This window comes from Hypanus sabinus, chromosome 7, assembly GCF_030144855.1.
Source record: "Hypanus sabinus isolate sHypSab1 chromosome 7, sHypSab1.hap1, whole genome shotgun sequence".
NCBI classification, from domain to species: Eukaryota; Metazoa; Chordata; class Chondrichthyes; order Myliobatiformes; family Dasyatidae; genus Hypanus; species Hypanus sabinus.
The window spans coordinates 130,718,236-130,743,765 of NC_082712.1; the positions used below are offsets into that span (position 1 = coordinate 130,718,236).

General features: G+C 40.6%; 1 protein-coding gene across 1 annotated transcript in view; it reads right to left on the reverse strand.

Moving 5' to 3' along the window:
* LOC132397549 (bestrophin-2-like) overlaps positions 1 to 20,752 on the reverse strand; it is a 72,827-nt gene extending 52,075 nt beyond the window's left edge. Inside the window, exons 1-6 of the mRNA XM_059976372.1 lie at positions 20,601 to 20,752; positions 15,197 to 15,291; positions 5,593 to 5,826; positions 3,209 to 3,363; positions 2,554 to 2,631; positions 897 to 1,049 (exon numbers count right to left, since the gene is read on the reverse strand). Of these exons, the coding sequence (XP_059832355.1) occupies positions 897 to 1,049; positions 2,554 to 2,631; positions 3,209 to 3,363; positions 5,593 to 5,826; positions 15,197 to 15,291; positions 20,601 to 20,752 (867 nt within the window). The remainder of the gene's footprint in view (positions 1 to 896; positions 1,050 to 2,553; positions 2,632 to 3,208; positions 3,364 to 5,592; positions 5,827 to 15,196; positions 15,292 to 20,600) is intronic.
* Positions 20,753 to 25,530: the final 4,778 nt, after the last annotated feature.

The following is a 25,530-nucleotide window of genomic DNA, read 5'->3' on the forward strand; positions in this document are numbered from 1 at the left end:
TTTTCAACAGTATCTAAACTAATACAAATGTGAACCAAATTTCAAATGAAAAATAATGCTTATTATAAAATTGCTCTTTTTCTTCTGAATGAGTTTTGGTGTAAGTGTTTTTCAAGATCACCTTTATTCCTGCCAACTACTCCCAATCCAATTGCTCCCAATTTTCCAAAGCTTATGAATATTCACAACACATGTCTGATCAATAGAGCAGAAGTTGCACAAAATTAAAAATAAGTAAATAAGATGGTTCATTTTGTTGGTAATTACTTCTTCTTTAGTGTTCTCTTCTACTAAAATGTGCTGCTTCACAGGGAGCAGTGATCTTTGGTATCTTACCCATTTTTCACCTGTGAAGTCTGGTTGCAGGCACTTCGATCAGTTGTGTAAACCTGGGATAAATCTTTTTACTCCACCAAGATTAAAATCTGCTGGTAATCAATCACAGCCTCTCTCCTCTAGTTTAGATCATGTTATCCAATTAAGTACAGATCAGGTTTTGAACAAGAGATTTGCTTGTACAGTTCAATTCAAGCTTCACACTGCTGCTGTCAATCCAATCAGCTGGAGCTCCACAGCAGGAATTCTCATTTCAGATAAAATAGAAGCACCGAGTTGTACTATCTACAACAACTGCATTGACTCCAAGGATATCTTTGCACTCTGGCAAAAATGTATCTGTGCACATGCATAATTGACAGCCCCTTATCTTTTAATCTTGTACACATTTCTCCCTCCTAATACGTGTCCAATTTGATTACCCCTATATCTCCACCACAAACCTTTGATTCCAGTATCTGCTCAGACTGTTTCAGTTTCATTTTCTTACTGTCTTTGTACATCTAACCAATGTTAATCATGTGGCTTTTCTTCTAAATACATCAACTTGGAATTATTACCTTAAGCCAGCCCGCATAAAAGAAAAACTGTAGAAGGGTGAACACAGGGATGTAAAGGTCGAGTTCGTGGCCTGGATATCCTTGACTGGGATCAAGAAACTGCCGCCCGATTAGGCATGCCAGAAAGAAGCTGTAAACTGCAATGGTGACAACCTGAGAGATAACAAAGATATAATGTGAGGTGGATGAAATCAGACATCATCACAATTAGAATTGCTTCCCAAATCTATCTTGAAAGATTCTCTCTTTCTGACTTTGAAATCATGGGAGACTCTCTCTTCCTGTGATTTACTCAGTTAAATATTGCACAATAATTTGAGAGAAAGGCATAAGAGCACCATACAGATCTTCCCGCAAATGAAATATATTTTCTTGGCTGAGATAGGGATTCCCTTTTATCTCTGTGTTACCGATAGGAGCTTTTGCTTTTTCTATGAGAAATATTCAGAATGCAGTTTATATTCTATGAACAGTTTGAATATTTTGCTTGGAAATTCTTTAGTGGCAACAGCACTTTTGTGCAAGACCCCAGCAGTAATATTAGCTTGCCCAAGAAAGACAAGACTGTGTATTGGAAAATGAGCATTGTAAGTGCAAATGTGTGAAAAACATATTCTTCTTGAGGAGCAAGTCAGATAGATTGCAGAGTGTGAGGATAAGTGAGAGTTATACCTGGAGCTGGGATCAGTGGGGAAAATTGAAAGGAACTTTGAGAAAATGGATATCGGAAGGAGATATCGAGAGAAGAGATTTCAGGAGTGGGATTTGCGATGAGGAAATGCCAACCCAGCAGAAGTGGATTAGGATCCTTGTAGGTGGCATGGGGACATTGGTGAAAAGATATTATCGAGCCTGGATATAAGTGTGAATGTGAAGGCAGCAGGATACTCAGCTGGGGGCTTGAGCAATATTGGTATTGGGGGGAGGGTGTATGGGGGGGGGATGTGATGGTAGTTAGATTAAATACAAAGCAAAATTCTGCCAGAAGATCTTTGCATATTGTCCAGCCATATAATTTTGTTAATGTCTGCTTCTGTGTCTATGGTCCACACTATTCCAGGGCCTTGCATATGCAAAGAGTTTTGGGCAAGTGACATCCAACGTAATGTTTGGCTTCACCATACAAACCTAACATATCGTATACCAACAGGGGGAACCAAAGTAGGTTTTCAGAGCTTCTCAATGTGTACATAAAGGTGCACATAGTCATTGAGTTCTTTAGTGCACTGAAACATAGAATTAAATATTCTCCTACAAAGTACCAAGATTTATAATCATTAAACATTAAATGTATGCCATGTAACATCAATCTTGGTTTGTTTTGGGACACTCAGTTTCATGGTAACTCTGTATTGACGTTGGACTGTATAATAAACAATAAAGATAAGCAAATAGAAACTATCTAAAATCAGGATTGGATCAGATTTTGCAGTTGTTGACTCTCCAGGAAGAATGAGTACATTTTGTCTGTTGGCATTCTCATCTATTACAAGGTTCTGCAGCTGTTTTGAAAGTAATTTAATCTCTGAGAGATGGCAGAAGTTTTTTTTTCTGTCTGTGATAAAGTGGTGACAACATTCAGTCAATCATCTTTGGATATCATACTTGATTTTATCAATCCAGATTTGAGCCATGTACCTGAAACAATATTTCCTACCTGTGTGTAGACCAGGGGAACGCTGATCCAGTCATAACTGTACAGCTTCTCACACTGGCTGCGCAAGCTGTGTACTTCCTGTGAAGAAAACACGCATTTCATGACAGTGGAATGAGAATAGACTCTTCCATAACTTTTAAAAGTGTGGTAGTTATGGGTCTCTGATCAATAACGCAAATAGTTCTGACTTTTTCATTAGCACATGACTGCCTTGAAATTCTAAATCAGAGCTGGGGAATTGCAAAAGTTATTTGGCCATCCAAGAACGAGGAGAGACTTAAACTGGCAATTGCATGTTGATCAATTTGAGAAGTTTTCTTTAGACTTATTTCAAAAGGGATTAATACAGTCAACAAGCAACAACAAGTAATGAATTGGTGTTTATCTCACCCGTGGTGCCAGGGGTGAAATGTCATAGTTTGATGCCTTGCACCATCCAGATCCCTTCATTTACGTATCAAATATGCACTGCTTTCCCATGTTTATTCATTCAAAAACCATACTTTGGAAACTTTGTAGAAGCAAATTTGTGAAAACCTTTTAAAGTGCAATTCTTGTAAAGTAAGAGTAGGAAGAATGACTTCTGTGTTTCTGACTGTTAGTTTGAAAAAAGGGCCAGGGTACAGACACTTCCTAAGCAGGCGCAGATACTCACTCTGAAGATATGAGCCAACGATACATAGTCACTGATTCGGTCTTCCTTCCTTGCTTTCACCGCTAAATTGACAAACCATACACAGGGAACCCAGAACTTGTTGTGAGGTGAATTCAAGCTTTCAAACTTTTTGTGCTCATCTGGAGTCATGAAACCTGGGAGCATTAAAAATAAGACATGGAAAAGGATAAGGAAATCAATTTGTGAAGTCCTGAACAACCGCTGTGTATTATAGAATTTCTCCTAACATTTTGTTATTCTGGGATTTTTTATTTTCATGGCCAGAGGTCAAGAAGGAATACTAGCCCACGTTATTGAAATGTAGCATTTAAATTTTATGACTGTGGTTCTAATTTCATGGCAGCATTAAATACAGCCAAATGTAGTTCTTTCTAATCTCCTTAAAGCAGCCATAATTTTGTTTGAGTTGAGGTTGTCATCAAAATCTTCAATTAGAAGAGCAGCACAATTGAACCAAATCCTGCCCTCAGTCAACGCCAATCTATCTGTTTTCAGCCTGGGTCTTTGAATAACCAGCTGTGGAAAATCTTATCTTTCCCAGTCAATGATTACTGAGACCAGCTCCATAGTTGCTGCCAGTTCCTGCTGATGTTGTGTGAGGGAGTTCATGTCTAATGAACTGAATTGAGATTTTTTGATGAAAACACGTGATAAGGGTAGTGCAATGGGTGTTGTCTACATGGACTTAATTTAGGCATTTGATGAGGTCCCTCATGGGCTTGATTCAGAAGATTAAGATGCATGGAATCTGTAGTGTCTTGATCAATTCAATTCAACGCTACCTTGGTCCTAGACAACAGGGCATAATGGTGAAGATTCTTATCTCTATATAAGAATCAGATTTATTATCATGGACATATATTATGAAATTGTTGTATATGATATGGATGAAAATGTAGATGAAGTTTGCAGATGACACAAATCAGTGGAGGTGTGGATAGTGAAGAAGGTTATCAAAGGATACAGCAGGTTATAGATCAATTGGAGATGTGAATGGAGATATGGCCAACAAAGTTTAATCCATACAAGTGTGAGTTGTTCCACTTTATGAGATCAAATGTACAAGGAAGGTATACAGTGAATGCAGGATTCTCAAGAACAGTCAAAAGGCTTGTTCTGACCCTGAGGAACAAGCCAAGATGTGCAGAGTAGTCTTGGCTTGCACGTCCACAGCTTCCTGAAAGTGGCAACACAAGTAGAGAGGGCAGTAAAGAAACCAAATGGGTTGCTTGCCTTCGTCATTCGGGGCACTGAGAATGGAAGTTGTGTAAAAAAATTGGATAGGGCCACATTTGGAGTATTGTGTGAGGGGAGGGCTGGCAGAGGAAGTTATAAAATTATGAGAGACATGGATAGGGTTGGTGGTCAGAATCTCCCTCGCAGGAGGGAAATGTCAAATATTGGAGACTACTTTAAGGTGAAAGGTGTGGGGTGGGGGAAAGTTTTAAGGAGATGTATGAGGCAAAATTTTTACACAGAGAATGGTAGGTGCGTGGAATGCGTTGTTGAGGGAGTGATGGAAGCAGATTTGAGAGTGATGTTTAGGAGACATTTAAATAGGCACATGAACACAAAAGGATTAGCTTAATTTGGCAGCATAGTTTGGTTTATTACCTCACCACAACCCTCAAATGTCTTTCCTTCATGCTAACTCCACTTGATCTCTTCCCTTGACTTTAATTACTCACCTCTCTTTAATCAGCTCCCCTGCACTGGGCATTCTCCCTGCCTCTGATCATCTTCCACCTTCCTGGTGGTTCTCTGATCCCAGACTTCGGTCATCCCTGACCTGTCAGTCATTCCCAGCCTCTGATCTCAGCTGCCTGCTCCCTTTAGCTGCTAATCACATCCCGTTCACCACACCTCACGGGCCACTGTAATCCCCTCCACTTCTCTTTCCCCGGATTGAACATTTATCTAACACTCTAATCAAATACATTATCTGGTCACTTAGCGTGTCCTACCCTGATGACCTCATCTCCACCCTAGCTCCCCCTTTCCATATGGTTGTTCATTCATTGGATATTCCCAACTCAGCCAATTTGCACTGTTGCACTGCCTGTCAGAGGCCATTGACCTTCCCTAACTTGGTCTGTCAATGCTCCCCCACCTTTGATTATTTCAATAATACTTACTTTTTTAGTAATTATTCAAAAATTACTTCAGCATTATTCAAGTAATGATATTATTTAGTATTATTAATATTTGCTTTCTCAGTGTCCTCCTTTCATTTCCCCCACTCCCCATACTCTTCCTTCCCTTTAAATCGTCTCATATAGCCCAGTAGCTCCCAGACACGAATAGAGCCAAACCCAGGTGAGGGCTTTCACGCTCTCCTATTGACTGCCCTGATGCTTTCCTACCTGCCTCCATCATGTGTCTCATGGTGGGAAAGCGCTTGTAGACGGCAGTGCTGACCGAACGGAAAGTGAGAACAGAGGCGAGGTTTGCATAGCGCATTAACGTCCTTCGCAGCATCCTGCCATACTCGTCTGTGCCTTGGACATGACAGGAAACCGTACACATGAGGCGGTCAAGCCAAGGCATGTTCTGATACTGGTTCCACCAACGTGACACAACCAGACTCACGTAGAACCCTAGGGAGAGAGACCACCAGTGAGCCAGCATCCAAGGACATATCGGTCACCTTATGATTTCTCCTCTGTGCTTTTATATCACAATATGTAATGTCCTTGCCAAAAATGGATAAAGAAAAATATACCAATATATACATACCATGCCTCTGTTCTCACTGTTTCAAGATGTCATATGTAATATGCTCCTGATGTGGGCTAAATTTCATAGAGCTTTAGAGGGAAGGGGTTGGGGATTTGTGGGTTTGATGTCCTTGCTGGGTTTTCTGTGTGGGTAATCTGCTGGTTTTTGTGTATGGGAGAGTGGGTTGGTGTTTTGATGTTGTTGGTGCTGTTCTTTTTTTCAAGGGAGCAGGTTGAGGGTTTGATGTTGTTTATGCTGTTTTTTGTGAGGGAGGGGGTTGCGGGGTTTGGAGTTTTTGATGTTCCTGCTGCTGTCTTCTGGGTGGGCGATCTGCTGGGTCTTGTGCAGGGGGGTATGGGGGGTTTCTGGAGTTTTGGTGTTCCAGCTGCCTTTTCCGGGTAAACGATGTTAGTTTTTTTTTTGTGTGATTGAGGGGTTGGGGAGTTTGGGCTTTGTGAGTTTTGTTTCTTTTTCCTTTTCATGTGGATGGGATGGGGTGTTGCTGTAATTTCTTTCAACAGTTCCTGTGGCTTTTCTATATTTCATGGCTATCTGGAGAAAAGGAATATCAGAATTGTACATGCATACTTTGACAACAAAATGAACCTTTGACCCTTTGAACCTTTGGAAAGGTTTCTTTTGCAGTGAAGAAGGACAAGAATTAATTACACAGTGGCTGGCTCTTTTAAAGGGAGGAAGAGTGCAAGGACATTGTGAAATGAAGGAAAAGTGGCATCAATAGTGTGTGGGGCTGTTGGGGTGCTTTGCTCCTCTTGAGGTAGTTGAGCGATTTGGTAGCTAGTAAGGGCCAATAAAAAGAGGTTAGGTTTAAGCAAAACAGCAGTTGTTGGAATGGACAGGGTTAGAGTGGTTTGAGGCTCTGGCTCAAGGGGCTTGTGAGAGGAGAGCTGGAGGCTAAGGTAGCTTTCTGTTGAGTTCCCTTCTCTCTTTGTCTATTATTGCCTAGTAGTGCAGTGACAGGAGAAGAAAACGAACAGATAATGCAAAGTACTCAGTGACCATCTCCCTGAACAGCATGTATACCACTTTGAATATTATTGTGGGGGGGGTGTCTTACCAGGAAAAAAGTGCAGCAACCAGATCTCTGGCAAACTTGCTTAGAAGGAAAGGTGGGTGGGGGGGGGGTGAAAGTGGAGTGTAGTGGTGAGAGGGGTTTCAATAGCATTGGACAGCAAACTTTTTCGAAAGCATTGTTTCCTCAGAAATGTTTTCTAATTATGATAGACCACTTGAAGCTGAACACAAATATAATTTCAGACTACTTGTATCAGTAGGAATTTGGAGAAACAAGATATTAACTTTTATTGAATATAATGTGTTTTTTTGCATAATGGTGCTGACATTTCCAATAGTACAACTAAGCTAAAAATGTCTTGTTGATGATTTTCATTTGTACTCAGTGACTGAGGCTTCTTGCTTAAGTGTCCAACAATAATCAGCCAGCATCAATGGATTCCAGTTACCCTGGTGCCGTTTCTCCATGACTGCAATGTCCTGGAAAAATCTTTTACCATGATCATCACTGACATCGCTAAGATTCGTAGGGAAGAAGTCTAAATGGGAATGCAGAAAATGTATCTTTTGCGACAAGTTACACTTCCTGGTTTTGTATGCTTGAAGCATGTTGTCAACCAGCTGCATGTAGTTTGGTGCTCTGTAGTTGCCAAGAAAATTTTCAATAACATTCTTGAATGCCTTCCATGTGATTTTCTCCAGTCCCATTGGAAATTATTTGAATTGCCTGTCATTAATGACCTGTTTTATTTGTGGACCGACAAAAATAGCTTCCTTATTCTTGGTGTCAGTTATTCTGGGAAACATCTGTCTCAAATATTGAAATCTATCACGAAAACCTTTGTGCCTGGTGACAGCAGATTCCATCCTTGCAGTCTTGAACCCAGTAATTCTGCTTTTGCCTTTGACAAACTCAAGTCTCTGACCAGGTCATTTAACAGACTGGGTTATCAGATGAGGCTCACGTGACATAAAGTGTTCAAAGTCTGTTTTAGTATCAACATTGTTTTCCATTCCTGGCTTGCGCACCATGGCATCTTCGTCTGTCTCCTCTAGACTCCATGTCTCTGGTGGCTTCGGTACTGGAAGATTATCGTCATGCAGTGCAGGTCTGATGGCTGAAGGGAGATTGGGATATTCAATGGACTTCTTGTTTTTAGCAGAGAAACCAGACAAACTGGTCAGACAGAAGTAGCTTTCACTTGATCCTTCTGCTTTCGCCATATTATGCAGACAGTGAATGGTGTTGACTTCCAAGTACCTCTGAGCCAAGCTCCGAGATCGACATTACCTGTTGCACGACAAATGTGAGGAACCCAGGCTTTATCTTGGTCACCAATTTTACCCCCAAAGAGGAGCTCATAGACTTTCTTAATTAGAGGAGTCACGCTCCGTCTTTGAGAGTTAAGTGTAAGTAGAACTGAAAGTATCACAACTATTGCAACATTGGCGAGACAAGTGAAAGCAACGCATTGAACTCTGTGTGTGTGTGTGTGTGTGTGTGTGTGTGTGTGTGTGTGTGTGTGTGTGTGTGTGTGTGTGTGTGTGATACTTTTATAGCCTTTCTGAAACCTGTCCTACAATGCAGCATCCATCCACCCTGCCCAGGCATGAAAACTTTTAGGCTTACATTGTGGGCAACATTTTAATTGACGAATTATGAATTGAAATAACAAATGCAGGTGATTTAAAAATGGTGTGTCATATGGAAATTTCATGGTGATTTCATGATCAGCAGCCCAAAGCCCAGAAGGTACACCCTAAAGTATTCAGGAAGCAAAATCTTTGCCATCCAGTGTATTATGGGAGGAGACAAGAGATGATGTGAGGAAGTCAAATGCAGTGTTAGCATTTCAAGAGTACCAGAATAGAAAAGCAAGGATGCAGTGCTGAGACTGGTGAGGCCATATATGGTCAGACCGCATTTGGAGTACTGTGAGTTGTTCTGAGCCCCTTATCTAAGAAGGGATGTGCTGATATTGGAGAGAGCTCAGAGGAAGTTTACAAGAATGATCCCAGATATAAAAGGGTTATTAAATGAGGAGCGTTTGATGGCTCTGGGCCTGTACTTGCTTGTATTTAGAAAAATATGGGGGGCTCTCATTGAAACCTATTGACTGTTGAAAGGCCGAGATAGTGTGGATGTGAAGAGGATGTTTCCTATAGTGGGGGAGACTAGGACCAGAAGGCATGGCATCAGAATAGAGGGATGTCCATTTAGAGTGGAGATGAGGAGGACTCTCTAGCCAGAGGTAGTAAATCGGTAGAACTTGATGCCACAGGCAGTTGTGGAGGCCAGGTCACTGAGTGTATTTAAGGCAGAGATTGATAGGTTCTTGATTAGTCAAAGCATGAAAGGTTAGAGGGAGAAGGCAGGAGGATAGAGTTGAGAAAGAAAATGGATCAGCCATGATGAAATGGCAGAGCAGACAATGGGACAAAGAGCTTACTTCTGTTCCTATCTCTTAAGGTATTATGGAGATTTTGCAGATGTGAAAGAGATACCCTGATGATATTTTGCTTCTGAGGCAGCAGGGCCAGGGACGTTTCAGATCAGGCCCACAGCATTCTAAAGGGGGAGCGTGAGCAGCCAGATGTCATGTTACATATTGGTACCAACAACATAAGTAGGAAAAGGGATGAGGTCCTGAAGAAAGCATACAGGGAGCTAAGGAGGTAGCTGGAAAGCAGGACCTCAAAGGCTCTGGATTGTTGCCTGTGCTATGCACCAGTGAGGGTAAGAATAGGATGATTTGGAGAGATGAATGTGTGGCTGAAGGTTTGGGTGTGGGGTCAGGTTTCATATCTGTGAATCATGAGAATCTCTTCTGGGGAAGGTATGGCCTGTACATAAAAGGGCAGGTTGCACCTGAGTTCAATGGGAACCAATGTCCCTAGCTAGGGCTGTTGGGAACATGTTAAGCTAGTTTGGCAGGGGAATGGAAACTTGAGTGATAGGGAAGAGGATGGGGCAGTTGGTATACAAGTAGAAACAGCATGTAGTGAGACTGTAAGGGTAGATAGGCAGTTGATAGAGCAAAATTGCAGTCAGTAGGATGGGTTGACTTGTGTTTATTTTAATGCAAGAATTATGAGGAACAAGGATGATGAACTTACAGCATGGATCAGTACACAAAACTATGACGTTGTGGCCATTACAGAGACTTGCCTGCCACAAGGGCTGAAATGGCTGCTGTATGTTCTGGGGTTTGGATGTTTCAAAATGGATAGGGAGGGAGGTAAAAGATATGGACAAGGGTCATTGCTAATCAGGGATAGTATCATAGCTGCAGAAAGGGATGATGTTGTGGAGGGATTGTCTCCTGAATCAGTGTGGGTGGAAATCAGGAATGGGAAGAGAGCAATCACTCTACTAGGGATATTCTATAGACACCTCCCCTCACAAAAAAAGCAGCAGAGATACCGAGGAAAAGATCAGGAGGCAGATTTTAGAGAGGTGTAAAAATCACAGGTTTATTCCATGGGTGACTTCAACTTCCCTAATATTGATTGGCACTTCTTTAGTGCAAAATGTTTAGATGGGTGGAATGTGTTTGGTGTGTCCAAGGAGGATTCCTGATACAATTTGTAGACAGGCTGACTAGAGGAAAGGCCAAATTGGTACTAGGCAATGAACCAGGCCAGGTGTCAGATCATTTGGTGGGTGAACATTTCAGCAAAAATAACCACAACTCCCTGACTTTACCATTGCCTTAGACAGGGATTGGAGCAGACAGTACAGGAAAGTATTTAATTAGGGGAGGAGAAATTATGATGCTATTAGGCAGGATCCTGGAAGCATAAACTGGGAACGGATGTACTCAGGGAGCACCAGCAAGGGGTTCTGGATAGGTTTGTCCCATTGAGGCAGGGATAGGATGGTAGGGTGAAGGAACCATGGTTGAAAAGAGATGCAGAACATCTTCTCAAGAGGAGGAAGAAAGATTGCTTAAGGATTAGGAAGCAAGAGTAAGACACGGCTCTAGAGAGTTACAAGGTTGCCAGGAAGGAGCCGAAGAATGTACATAGGAGAGTGAGAAGGTGTATGACCAGGCTTGGCAATCAGGATTAAGGAAAACCACCAAGGTGTTCTACTTGTATGTGAAGAACAGGAGGATGAATAGAGTAAGGGTAGGACCGATGAGGGACAGTAGAGGAATGTGCATCGAGTTGGAGGATGTAGGGGAGGTCCTTAAAGAATACTTTGCTTCAGTATTCACCAGAGTGACCTTGATGTTTGTGAAGGTAGTGTAAAATAGGCTGATATGCTAGAGCTTGTTGATGTTAAGAAAGGATAAGCAGGAACTTTTGAAAAACATTAGGATAGGTAAATCCCCAGGTTTGGAAGGATATATCCCAGTTTACTCTGGGAATCAGGAGAAGAGGTTGCTGCACACTGGGTGATGGTCTTTGCGTCCTCACCGGTCACAGGAGTAATACCAGATAATTGGAAGGTGGCAAATGTTATTCCTTTCTTCAAGAAAGGGAGTAGGGATAACCTTGGGAATTACAGAGCAGTGAGTCTTACTTCAGTGGTGGGAAAATTACTGGAGAAGATTCTTCAGGACAGGGTTTATGAGTATTTGGAGAAGCATAGTCTGATTAGGGATAGCCAACATGTCTTTGTGAGGTAGGTCATGCTTCATGAGCCTGATTGAATTGTTTGAGGATGTGACAAAGCATACTGATGAAGATAGAACAGTGGATGTGGTGTATATAGATTTTAGTAAGGCATTTCATTGGTTCCCAATGGTAGGCTCATTCAAGAAGTCAGTAGGCATGCAATCCAGGAAAAACTGGCTGTGTGGATTTAGAAATAACTTGCCCATAGAAGGAAAAGGGGTCTACCTGGAGGTCAGTGACCAGTGATATTCCACAGGGATCTGTTATGGGATCCCTGTTCTTTGTGATTTTTATAAATGACTTGGATGAGGAAGTGGAAGGGTGGGTTAGTAAGTTTGCAGATGACAGGAAGGTTGGAGGAGTTGTGGATAATGTGAAAGGTTGTCATAGGTTACAATAGGACATTCATAGGCAGAGCTGGCTCTGAAGTAGCAGGTGGAGTTCAACCTGGAGAAGTGTGAAATGATTCACTTTAGAAGGTCAAATTTAAAGGCAGAATACAGGGTTAATGGCAGGATTCTTGGCAGTATAAAGCAACAGAGGGATCTTGGGGTCCACATCCACAGATCCTTCAAAGTTGCCGGCAAGTTGATAAGGTGGCTAAGAAGGTGTATGGTGTGTTGGCCTTCATTCGTTGGGGGTTTGAGTTCAAGAGCCATGTGGTAATGTTGCAGCTTTCGAAAATCCTGGTTTGACCACACTGGGAATATTGTGGTCAGTTCTAGTCACTTCATTGCAGGAATGATGTAGAAGTTTTAGAGAGGGTGCAGAGGAGATTTCTAAGATGCTCCTGGATTAGAGAGCGTTTCTTATGAGGGTAGATTGAACAAGTTAGGGCTTTTCTCCTTGGAGTGAAGGAGGATGAGAGGTGACTTGATAGAGGTGTACAAGATGACAAGAGGCATAGATCGAGAGGAAAGCCAGAGATTTTTTTCCCAGGGTGGAAATGGTTAATACAAAGGATTTAATTTTAAGGTGACAGGGGGAAAGTACAGGGTGGTTGTCAGAGGTAATTTCTTTACACAAAGTGTGATGACTGCATAGAACACACTGCTGGAGGTGGTGGCAGAGGCAGATGAGATGCATTAGGGGCATTTAAAAAACTTTTAGATAGATACATAGTCGACAGAAAAATAATTGGCTGTGTAGGAGGGAAGGGTTAGATTGAGCTTAGAGTAGGTTAAAAGGTCGGCACAACATTGTGGGTTGAATGGTCTGTAGTGTGGTGCAGTTTTATGTTTTTTGTTAAAAAGGCATAATGTTGTAAGTCATTCCTTTTCGACCTCTCACATCCAGATTGATGCTCTACCCCATAGCCTCAAATAAATAAATGCTTTCCTAAACTGTTTCAATGTTACTACTTAATAATAGATGATTTCAAATGTCTGGCTTAATAATTTTGATTTATGAAACATTTTACAGTGAACTCATTCTTTGCTGTATGTAATTATTTACATAGACAGCGGATTCCCATTAGTTGAGACACATTGGGACCAGTACATTTTGGCTCAATTAAGCGACTGGCCTAATTAAGTGACTGCCCCAATTAATCAAAGCTTCATGGAAATAATTAAAAAGGTATAAAAAAGGCAAACTACAATTTAACTGAGTAATAAATTATGTATTTAAATGAATTACAGAATAAATTAGAACACTACCAGTACTACTACAGTACTACAAAACTGTATTAGTTCCTAAAAATTATTGACAGAGGAATTCACCCATGTGTACTGAGCCGTGTTCTTTTAATTGACTGTAAATGAACAAAATCAGCATAGACATCTAGTGCAGATAACGGACTGCTTTCATAAAAGACTTTCAATGATTGCATCCTCCAAATCTTCATTTTCATTGTAACATTCAAAATGATTGTCAATACTTTCAAATTGTTCATAGTCCTAACTTGATGAGGTAGTGAAATCATTTCTTTCTCACTCTCGGCCATTTCTGGCACCTCCAAGCCTGAATGCTTGAATCCGCAGGGAGAAAAACAGTTCTGAATTGTCTTACTGCTTATTTCTTGCCAACTATTAGTGACAAAAATTACCATTTTTTTTAAACTCAAAAACACACAGCTGATGCTACTTGAAAAATATTCACTCTAGCACAGTGTAGTGTCTCACTGTCGTACATGTGCACACATCTGATGCGAATTAGAATGTGCAGCTTCAGTCTCCTACTCCAGTTAAGCCGCACAGTGTCCCAAATAAATAAAGGGAATCCGGCTATTTTCTTGATTAGCTTTTGTTCTTTAAGAGTTGTTGAAAATAAGTATCTGCCCCAATTAACCAATGGCCCAATAAACGGGAATTGAGTTTAAGTTTGGATGCAGCTAATGTCTTGGGTTCCTCAAATTTCAAACTAACATTCATGATTTATTTCCATTAAAGAATAGAGAAAATAGATATCCATTGATTGAGGTCAAACTTAAATTAGATCTTAATCTGTTACATTGATCAAGGTAACCAACTGTTGATGGACTGCTTTGGGCAAGTGTTCTTTTTGAAACTCAGGGGCTGCTAGTTCTTAAGTAAATTTTCTCTTCGTTTACTGATACTTAATGTGGCACACTTTAATGACAGTATCAAATTACGAAGCTATATTTCAAGGGTGCTTCTCAGGTACCATTCTGAAATAAGTTCTTTGCTGGGAGAAATAACTGCTGGCCCCAATACCTTCCACAAACTTAGTACTTACCAGCTCTGTCATCCACGCAGATCTGAATAGTGAATCTGTATTACCAGGTTAGCTTTAATTGGTTTTGTATTTGGATTGCAAAACAAGCACAGTTTTGTTTAGTATGGATCCACCCCGAATGTCCAAGTGAATTGTGTTCAAACTATACGCAGCAACTATCAATATATTCATTTACTCTAAGGGATTTTGGTAATCAGATTGAAGTAGGGTTAATTGTTTAACATGGGTGTGCAGCAACAGGTGCTGGAAGCGGGAGAAGATATTGAGACCTTGGCCGACTGGCTGCTGTATTTCAGTGACATGTTTTAGCTATAGATTGAATAGTCTGGAAATTTTTAACCAAGCAGGGTTGGCTAATTGAAATATTTTGGTTGACTGTGACACCTGCTTGTCTTGGGCTTGGTAAAATATTCAAGCCAAGTACCAAGTAATGTCATGAAGTTCTCAATGATATTTGAAGACATAACTGAAATAAGAGTGGGCGTTTAGCAGCCAGCAGGTGTGTTATGCTTCTCCTTCTGATTCTGCAAGAAATTATGCTGCAGTAAGCTTTGGAGCTATCTTTGAAACAGCTGCAGTCTGGAGTTAAACAACATCAAAAATAATTGTCCATTCTAATTCAGGGAAAAGATCATAATCAATTTACCATTGACTGTCAATGCAAGCCTTAGTTGTGACTTTGCATTACTAAATTGGTCTTGTTGCATTAATTTTCAGGTAATGAAACAAGTGCATATATGTTGAAAATATACTCCACCCTAAACTCCAAATCGGTTGTACTGAAAAACACAACATAAAAAATGGTTTGATAACAAGGTCTTGCTACTAAATATCAACTTTATTATACAAAACCAGTTAAGATCAGGATCTTTTGAAATCCAGAAGAATTCTTACCGAGTACAAATGACATTGGGATTAGATCAGCATAATTGTTGCAGTTGATGGCCATTTTCTCAAAAAAACGCTTTTGGCTCTCTTTCAGCATAAACCTACAGATTTTGGAGGAATAAAGTATAAAGACATTACAAAGATAAAAACAAAGTGTTGTAAATACTCAGTTGGCCCGACAGCATCTGCGGTGAGAGAAGCAGTCAGCATCTAAAATTTGAGGTGTTAATGTTTCATCAGTACTACAAGCACTCAAGAATTGCAGAGAAATGTGGAGGTCAAGAGAGAGTGAATGACAGTGTTGATTCCTGTTAAGAGAGAGTGGTGATGGTTTGAAAGTTGAGGCCTTTTCAAAGGGATATAAAGACAGCGAGAAGAATGAGTTTAGAGAGGAGAGGTTAATATCAAAACACTAATTGTTAGAAAACTAAAATAAAAGAGAATAGTGGAAGTACAGCAGTTCAGATATCTGTGTAGAGGGAAAAGTGGAGTCCATGAGCCATTCCTCATTAGAGGGTCAGTAAGTCCCTTTGCGTTATTGTTTCAGACTATCTGTCTTGGCTCAATACAAGGATGACATGGCAGCACCTCTATTTTTTTTAGAAGTTTGTGCAGATCTGGCATGTCACTTAAAACCTTGATAAACTTCTGTAGATGTACAGGTGAGAGTGTCCTGACTGCTGGCATCATGGCCTGGTATAGAAACACCAATGCTCAAGAACTGGAAAATCCTACAAAACTACTGGAAACGGCCCAGTCCATCAAAGGAAAAGTCTTTCCCATCATTTAGTACATCTACAAGACAAGCTGCCAAAAGAAAGCAGTATCCATCAACAAGGACCACCACTATCCAAGCTGTACTCTCTGCTTGTTGTTGCCATGGTGAAGGAGTTACAGGGGCCTTAGGTCCCAAACCACCAGGTTCAGGGACAGTTATTACCATTCATCCATCAGGCTCCCGAACCGGTGTGGACAATATCATTCACCTCATCACTTTGGCATGGGGATGGGAACCACAGCACCAGATCAGAAAGTGGAGGGATGGAGAGGAAGGTAAATGTCAGGGCTAGTTAAAACAGGCTCTGACAGTAATAGATACCATGTGATGGACAGTTTAAAGTGTGTGTTTTTTAATACTAGGAGAATAAATGCTGGTTAATGGTGATTAACTGAGATCATGGATCTGTTATTGGAACTATGATGTTGTTGCTATTCCAGAGAAAGAAGGACAGGAATCGGTGCTTAATGTCCCAGGGTTTTGATGTTTTAGTGAAGGTAGAAAGTGAGGTTAAAGGGGTTGCACAACTAATCAGGGACAATTTTTTTTTAGTGTGTCACACCAGATAGTCAGCCATTCTTGTCTGGCGCGTGGTGTCAGGATTGGTCTCCTTTCGGATTAACCGGGTCACGATATGAACGCTCCTGATCCAACTCTTGTTTTTTTATGAGGCCGAGTGGTTAGCTCAACGCTCAACCCAGCAAGGATGGAAAGCGTGCTCGGGGGTGGCCCGACTTGGATTCGAACTCAGGAGCCTTTGCTCTGGAGTCCGGTGCCGATGCCATTGCGCCACCAGCTGGCCCAATCAGAGACAATATCACAGCTGCACTCAGGGAGGACATAATGGAGGGTCTGTCCATTCAGTCTATATGGGTAGAACTCAAAAATAGGAAGGGTGCGATCACTCTGAGTGGATTGTACTATGGACCACCCAATAGCCACTGGCACATTGAGGGGCAGATAAACAGGTAAATAACAAAAGGTAAAAACAATAGGGTTGCTGTCATGGGGGACTTCAACTTCACTAATTTAAGCTGGGATCTTCTTAATCAAAGAGGTTTATATGGGGCAGAATTTGTTAGTGCACCCAGGTGGGTTTCTTTAATCAACATGTAGTTAGTCCAACAAGAGGAGGGACTGTATTGGACCTGATGTTGGGTAATGAGTCTGCCCTTCCAGTAGTGAGCAGTTAGGCGACAGTGACTTAAGTTATGATGTAGCTATGGATAAGGATAATGATGGATCTAGTGGGAGAGTATTAAATTTAAGCAGGGGCAAATCATGAGAGCATTAGGCAGGAACTAGGGAGAGTTAATTTGGAACAGTCGTTTTGGGCAATCCACATCCAACATGTGGAGGGTGTTTAAGGACCAACTGCATAGTATACAGGACAGGTGTCTTCCAGTCAGGAGGAAAGACAAGGATAGCAGGTAAGAGAACCTCGGATATCAAGAGAGGTGATGAAATTAGTCAAGAAGAAAAATGATACACATATAAAGCTATAATCAAACAGAGCCCTTGAAGATTATAAAGAAGTCAGAAAAGAACTCAAGAAGGGAAGTTGGGCAAGTTAGGTCTTTATTCATTGGAATGTAGTGTAATGAGGGGTGACCATAGAGAAATGTTTAAAATTTATGAGAGGCATAGATAACATAGACAGTCACAGTCTTTTTTCTAGGGTAGGAGTATTTAAAACTAGGAGGCAAGGGTTTGGGCTGAGAAGGGAAATATTGAAAAGGGAGCTGAGGGGGATAGTTTTTCACAGAGTGCTGAGAGAATGGAATGAGCTACCAGAGAAAGTGGTTGAGGTGGCTACAATAGTGTCATTTAACAATCATATGGATAGGTACCTGGAGGTGCTGGGATATGGGCCGAAGGCAGGGAATTGGGACCAGCTGGTGGGTTCTGTGTGGCATGGGCTTTTTGGACCAAGGGGCCTTTATCTGTGCTCTGTTGTCCTATGATTCTGTAACTGCTCAACCCACCTCCCAGTGAATGCAGATATCCTAATTCTGAACATCACAGAAACTGTCATTGAAATGTTTATTTGTAATATTGCCCAACTATTGGTGGCCCTTTACATTGGATTACTGATATTTCTGTCTCTGTATTTAAAAGAAGAGCGATGGTGAACGGGTATGCTTGTGTGACCTCGCTGATCGGGTTTGATTAAATGTGATTCTCTGAGCTCAGAATTATCACCAGACCGCCCTTGATGATCTAGGCAGAAGATATGCTTCTGTCCTTGCAGCCTGAGTTGTCGACGGGGTCTATTTTCTCAGTGCTGGTTTAGTAGCAGAAAAAAAATTGATTTTCCATGTACTTTGGGGACCTGCAGCTTTGAATAATTTGAGCCAGATTCTGAAGTACTAATGACCATCCCTGATATGGTGGAGATGTTTCTTCCCTGCCAAACATTCTCAGCATCCAACTGTCACTTGGGCACCCCCAATGCACCATAAACTGAGGACAAAGGTCCCCCAAACTGCTGCTTGCCTGAGCGAGGCAGGACCGGGTGGTAAAACTTTGAATGCAAAAATAGACAAGTGGCCTCATGAGGCAATGAGCACAGCTGAATTTTGATGCGGTGGGACACGACCAACTTGGTCATTTTTTTCCCCAGAGTATCATTGCCATCCTAGCAACAGAGTGACCTGAGTAAAAATGTACATAGATTTTTGAAGGTGGAGGGGCAGGTTGAGCGAGCAATTAAAGTTCAAAGTAAAATTTATTAATCAGAGTACATACATGTCACTATATTCAGCCCTGAGATTCATACAATTGATAAGGCAAATGAGATCCTGGCCTTGTTAACAAAGACATGGTATATAAGTGAAGAAATTCTATATAAAACACTGATAAGGTTTTAGTAATAGAATAGTATAAATACTTTGGGACAGTTATGAAGGCTTTAGAGAGACAAAATAGTTCTGTAATTGGATCAGTTATTATCAGTTAAATTGCCCTCCTTGTAGAAGAAAAAATGGAGTGGGAGGTATTTGATGGGGGTACTCAAGTTTGTCCCATTAGTGGAGATATCAGATAATAGTGGGCATAGATTTAAAGTAATGGACAAAACAAAAATCAAGGAATGACATGAGGGAAAAAGTATATGTAGCAAGCAGTTGATCTGGCTGAAAGTGTGATGGGTGCAGATTCAACTGAAGATTAAATTCAAAATAAAATTGAATGAATATTTGAATGTTAAATAGATTGCTTTGGAGAATTAACATGAGTACAGATCTTATTGGATTGATTTACAAAGTGCCGGCATTGATAGATGGATAAAATAGCACCCCCCCCCCCAAGCAGGAATGTAGTAATGCTACAATTAAAAGGAAAAATACAGGTTCTAATCATCCGAATCTTTTAATTGGAAAAATGGTCTTGTGGATGGGAAAATTGCCACTTTAATACTGAGAGAGGAATGCAAAATACTGCACACCACTTAGCATAACATATGAGTTGGAAGTGACCGTAATCTCCAATTAAGTACAGAATGATAGAACATCTTGAATGTTATCATCTGATTAGAGAGAACCAGCATGGGTCTATTAACAGGAGGTCATGCTTGATACCTGACTTAAGTTGCGATCAGAAAAGTGTTAATTGATATTGTTTATATGGACTTTCAAAAGGAGTTTTACCAGGTTCCTTACAAGAGGCCATTAAATTTCATGCATTAAACAGGAACTATTTTATGTGGTTAGGAAATTATTGAAAAGCAAGAAAATAGATTAGGGATAATGGACAAATATATTGGTAACAAATGATATTTGGGTAGTCCCAAAAATGTGTGCTGATTCCATGATTCTACACCATACATATAAACAACTTTGCAATAGAAAATCACATATCCAAAATTGCCAGACACATGAGTGGATTATATTGTAAGTGGCATAGATGGAAGCATAAAGTTACAGAGTGATATTAATAAATTAAATGAATGGATAAAACCAAGGCAATTGAACTTCAATGTAGCTGTCTGCTTCAGTGCTTAAAAGCATTATTAGAGTGTATTCTTACCGGTAGCAGGGTAATAGAAATTGTATTCAGGAGACAGCTGTGGGAAATGAGAGTATTTTCAGGAATGGAATTATAAAGCACTCCTATATATAAAGGAAACTCTTTATAATTTGACAAATAATACTAGTTTGTTTTGAAATCCGGTAATAATAGATTTTTTTTATAACCAGAGGGCAAATATGCTGGCTTAATTCAAAATTTAACCAATGATATAATTGATGAGATAAATGATTCATTTTTGTTTTTATAATGTTTTAAAAAGGAATCCTGGACCCGAAATGATTTTTTTCTTTGGCTAATGCAGTTACTGTTCTGAGATAAATGTGAAGGGCAGAGATGTGGAGGAATGCCACTTGGAAGTACTTTTGCCTTGCAGTCTGTTGTTGGATCTGGAAGTACAGGTGAAGAGTGGGGAACATGTGTGCTGGTGAGGCAACAGAGCAATAGAAAGTGTAAGTGGCAGGTAAGGGGCAAGAGCAAGAACAGGGGAAGTAAAATTCAATCAGGAAATCAAAGGGATCTCTTATTTTCTTAGCCCTTGTTTCCACTTCACTGGAGGCGCAAGAGACTGCACATGGTGAAACTTCACATCTGGACTGTACTTACCTGTAGATGCAGCTGAGAATGAGGTAGAGCAGCATGAAGATGAGAAACTCCTTGTACAGTAATTTGTATATGCTGCCCTTCCACTGCAACAACAGCTTGGAAAACCCGCACAGGCGGGCATTGGCCACACGACTTGTATATGTTACTGTCATGATAAGACCCGTGTGACCTGGAGGAAGGAACATAAACTGCCAATGGTTAACTACCTGAGAACAAAACACATTTTATTCCCTTTGCCTTTACGCTTTCTCTCCTTTACCTGGTGGGAAGAGGTTCCATGGAGACTGGCCATCAGTACTCACCTGTGAGTGCCAGAGGACTGTTCAACCATGCAATAAGATTTGTAAAGCTTGAGTGTGATTTGGTATTTACACATCTTATAGTGGAGTCAATTAATAGTGAAAATCCAAGAATGATGTTTGTTGGAAGTTAGCTCAAGAGTAATTAAAACAAAAAAATCCAAGGAAAACATGACAAATCTGGCAGGTTATGAGAAGAAGGCGGAAGATTGGGATTGAGAGGGATAATAAATCACCTAAAATGGAATAGAACAGAAAACTTGATGGTTCGAATGGCCTCATTCTACTCCTGTGTTCTATGTCCTATGTCTAACTATGTAGACAGTAGAGAGAAATAGGTAATATATCAGGTCGATGAACAGTACAAAGTTAGAAATCTAAGATGTTTTAGGTTGGAGAGAAAGGGGAAGGGTGGAGGAAACAAAGGAAATGTTTTCACTGGAGTGGATGACACTGAGGCTGTGACATCGTGGTGGCTTGGAGAGGCTTGTTAAATACAGTTGAATTGTAGAGCACGTAACTAGGTGACGAGTGAGCTCAAGCAGCGAGAAAGAAAAACGCTGGGATTACAGGATAAAAACACTCAGGAATATTGAGGCCATCTGCAGTGCTAATATTGTTACTTGGTTAAAATCAGTCAACTCGGCATTGGGATTGCCATGGCTCAAAATAACACTCAATGATACACACAAGTTAGTAGTTATCTCAGAAATAGCTACTTTGAGACATTGAAGCCAAATCAGGTGACAAATAAGACTCCATAGCTTTGTTTTCCTCAGTGCTCTGGAATGCATTAACATTAAACCAATAGCTAAAAATCAGATTTCATGATCATTACCACATTGTTATTTTTTGGGAACTTGCCATGTGTTGCATTTTTAACATTATAACAGCTGCTATATTTTATGCTGTAATTTTTTTGGCTGTAAATTGCATTGGAATTTCCTGAAATTATGAAAGTTTGAGTATAAATACTATTTCTCTGATCTGATTCATGGTCTATGGATGCTATTAACTGGAAATCAAGATAGGTTATCTTGAAGTATGTGATAAATCTGTAGAGTGGCTCGCTAGCGACTGAATCAGAGAACAATAGAATGTACTTTGGGCTATATTAATAGAGAAACTAAGAAGATCAAATAATTCATCATTGGGAAAATATTGTTTTATTGTCCCAGTTTATTACTAAAAATCACTGCAGGACAATGGTACCTGAGATAATTGCGCTTTAGACTACAACAGAGATCATTTCCCTGCATTTAAAAGCAGAATTGGAAGTATCCAACATGAACAGTTAGAAAATGATCAGACTATATGATCCATTAAGAATATCTAACTAACACAAGCGTTGAGTCAGAATGCCAAGCATTTAGGAAAGTCAGATACCAATTCTTCTCCATTTGTGTCCTCAAATGTCTTGGAATTCCAAAGTAAGTATTTCAACCTCTGGAAAATTTTGGGCACTCATAACTTCTATTTTGATTTATTGAGTATAGTCTCTTAAACCAGCCAAAAGCCACCACTGAAAATCTATAATGATATGGATCTTCACAATTCCATGTGTATTTCAAACCAATGCAACATTTTTCTTTAAGTATTCTTCAAAACTTTCTCTGTCAGTCAGTTTTACAATATGGTAATCATACAGGTGAAGTTTTGGTAATATCAGTTACTAAATCAAATGTCAACTTAGAAATAGTACTTACTGTTTGTATTTGAAGGCTAGAGGCTCTTTTCCCTTCCGTCTGATTTCCAGAAGGTTCCTGAAGGCTCATTTTTTCCCTCTATGTGTGTGGTAATATGGCAAAAGAAATAAGCATGGAATTTTGAAACCCTTTCAAGTACAGCTGGTCACTTGACCAGCTAATCTGCAAATTTACAACACTGCTTTGTTCTGGGGCTAATCTCTTTCACTAACATTCTGTTACATTTTCAGTGCCATTTCACAACACAAATTGGTTAAACAACTTGTAAAACGAAGCAATATTTGACCACTGAGGTCCGGAACCTTGAAGGCAGGATCCTTATCACAATAAAAGTTACAAAGTGAACAAACAAGACCAATAATGGAATTTTAAACTCTTATGTGTTTTTCTGAAATTTACCTTCAAGGTCTTGTAGTTACTCTCTAGTTCATTGGGTTTAGGTGAGTCCGCTGTTATGGCCAAACCTTATCTTGATTGTCCAGCAGGGGTGTCGTCATGGGGATCGTCATGCATAAGTCAGCAAGCCCCAAAAATGGGGCAAGTGGGGTCTCTGTGCTCACTGGTTTCTTCTGGATGAACATAGAACTATTGCTGGAGATGAGGTGGCATAGTAGTCTTTTTTTGTCCATGATGGACTATTATTTTTTCCTTATTGATCACTGATTCCTATCCTCCTGCTACGCTAGTTTAGACTCTTCCAAGCAGCAGTAGCAAACATTCCTGTGAGGATATTGGTGCCCCTCCAGTTCAGGCGTAACCCATCCTTGTACAGGTCCCATCTCCACTGGAAGAAAGCCCGGTGATCCATGTATCTGAAGCCCTCCCTCCTACACCAGCTCTTTAGCCACACTTTTAACTGTGCTATCTTTTCATTTCTTGCCTCACTGACTTGTGGCACAGGGAGTAATTCTGTTTATAAACCCTTTAACTTTTAACTTTCCTCTCAACTTGTTAAATTCACTTCATAGGACCTCATCTCTCTTTCTGCCAGTCCCATTACAGAGTCATAGAGCACCACAGTTAAGAAGCAGACCCTTCAGCCCATTTAGTCCATGCAAATTATTATTTGCCCCATCAACCAGCACCAGGACCATAGCCTTCCATACCCATGCCATGTGCACACCGATCCAAACGTCTCCTAAATGTTGCAATCAAACCCATACCCACCACTTCTGCTGACAGCTCATTCCACGCTCTCACCACCTTCTGAGTGAAGAAATTCCGCTCAGCTTCCCCTTAAATATTTCATCTTTCACCCTTAATCTATGGCCTTTAGTTCTATTTTCACCCAGCCTCTGTGGAAAAAGCTTGCTTGCACTTATTCTATCAATGCTCCTTATAATTATATTCCTCTATCAAATCTCCCCTCATTCTCTTATGCTCCAGGGAGTAAAGTCCTAACCCATTCAACCCTTCCCAAAACCTCAGGTCCTAATGTTCCGGCAACATCCTGTAAATTTTCTCTGCACTCTTTCAAACTTATTGCTATCTTTCCACTAGGTAAATGACTAGAACTGCACATAATACTCCAAAGTTGACCTCACCGATATATTATACAACTACAACATAACGTCCCAACTCCTGTATTCAATAGTCTAGTTTATGAAGGCTAGTGTACCAAAGTCTCTCTTTATAGCCCTGTCCACCTGTGATGCCACTTTCAAGGAATTATGGATCAGTATCCCCAGATCCCTTTGTTCTACTGCAGCAGTAGAAACAAACACCTATCCTCTATTACTATTGCTTACCTGGATCTGTCCAACCCTGCTGTGTAGTGGTGGTGCCACTGATCTAGTTGCTGATGGCATTTTCTCTTGAGAGGCTGCTATTGCACTCTCCAATTGAATCAGAATCAGGTTTGCTGTCACTGGCATATGTCGTGAAATCTGTTGTTTTTCAGCTGCAGTACAGAGTATGAAAAGGATAAATTACAATAACAAGTATATATAAAGATTTTACTTAAATACGTAGTGCAAAAGGAGGGAAAAATATACTGAAGAAGTGCTCATGGGTTCATTGTCCATTCAGAAATCTAATGGCGGAGGAGAAGAAGTTGTTCCTAAAATGTTGAGTGTGTGTCTGCAGGCTCTTGTACCTCCTGCCTGATGGTAGTGAGGACAAGGCGGCATGTCCTCAGTGATGGGGGTCCTTAATGATGGGCATGGCCTTTTTGAGACATCACCTTTTGAAGTTGTCCTGGATGCTGGGGAGGCATTGCCCACGATGGACCTTTTCCACTTCTGATCCCTCGAGGAGTATTGGTGTGTGTCCCTCAGCTTACCTTTCCTGACGCCCACAGTCAATTCCTTTGATTCACTGATGTTGAGTGCAAAGCTGTCGCTGCGATAACACTCAACCGACTGATCTGTCCTGTTCTTGCATCCATCCTTGTCACCATCTGGCATCTTGCTAACAACAGTTGCGTAATTGGCAAATGTGTAGATGTCATTTGAGCTGTGTCTAGCCACACAGTCGTGGGTGTAGAGAGAGTATAGCAGTGGGCTAAGCACGTATCCTTGAGGCATGCTAGTATTGATGGTCAGCGAAGTAGATTCAAAAGGTATAATTGATAGAGAGTGGAATAGTCAAGTCAAGTCACTTTTTATTGTCATTTTGACCATAACTGCTGGTACAGTACACAGTAAAAACAAGACAATGTTTTTCAGGACCATGGTGCTCTATGAAACAGTACAAAAACTACACTGAACTATGTGAAAAGAAACACAGAAAATAAACTACACTAGACTACAGACCTACCCAGGACTGCATAAAGTGCACAAAACAGTGCAGGCATTACAATAAATAATTGACAAGATAATAGGCACAGTAGATGGCAATAAGTTGGTGTCAATCCATGCTCTGGGTATTGAGGAGTCTGATAGCTTGGGGGAAGAAACTGTTACGTAGTCTGGTCGTCAGAGCCCG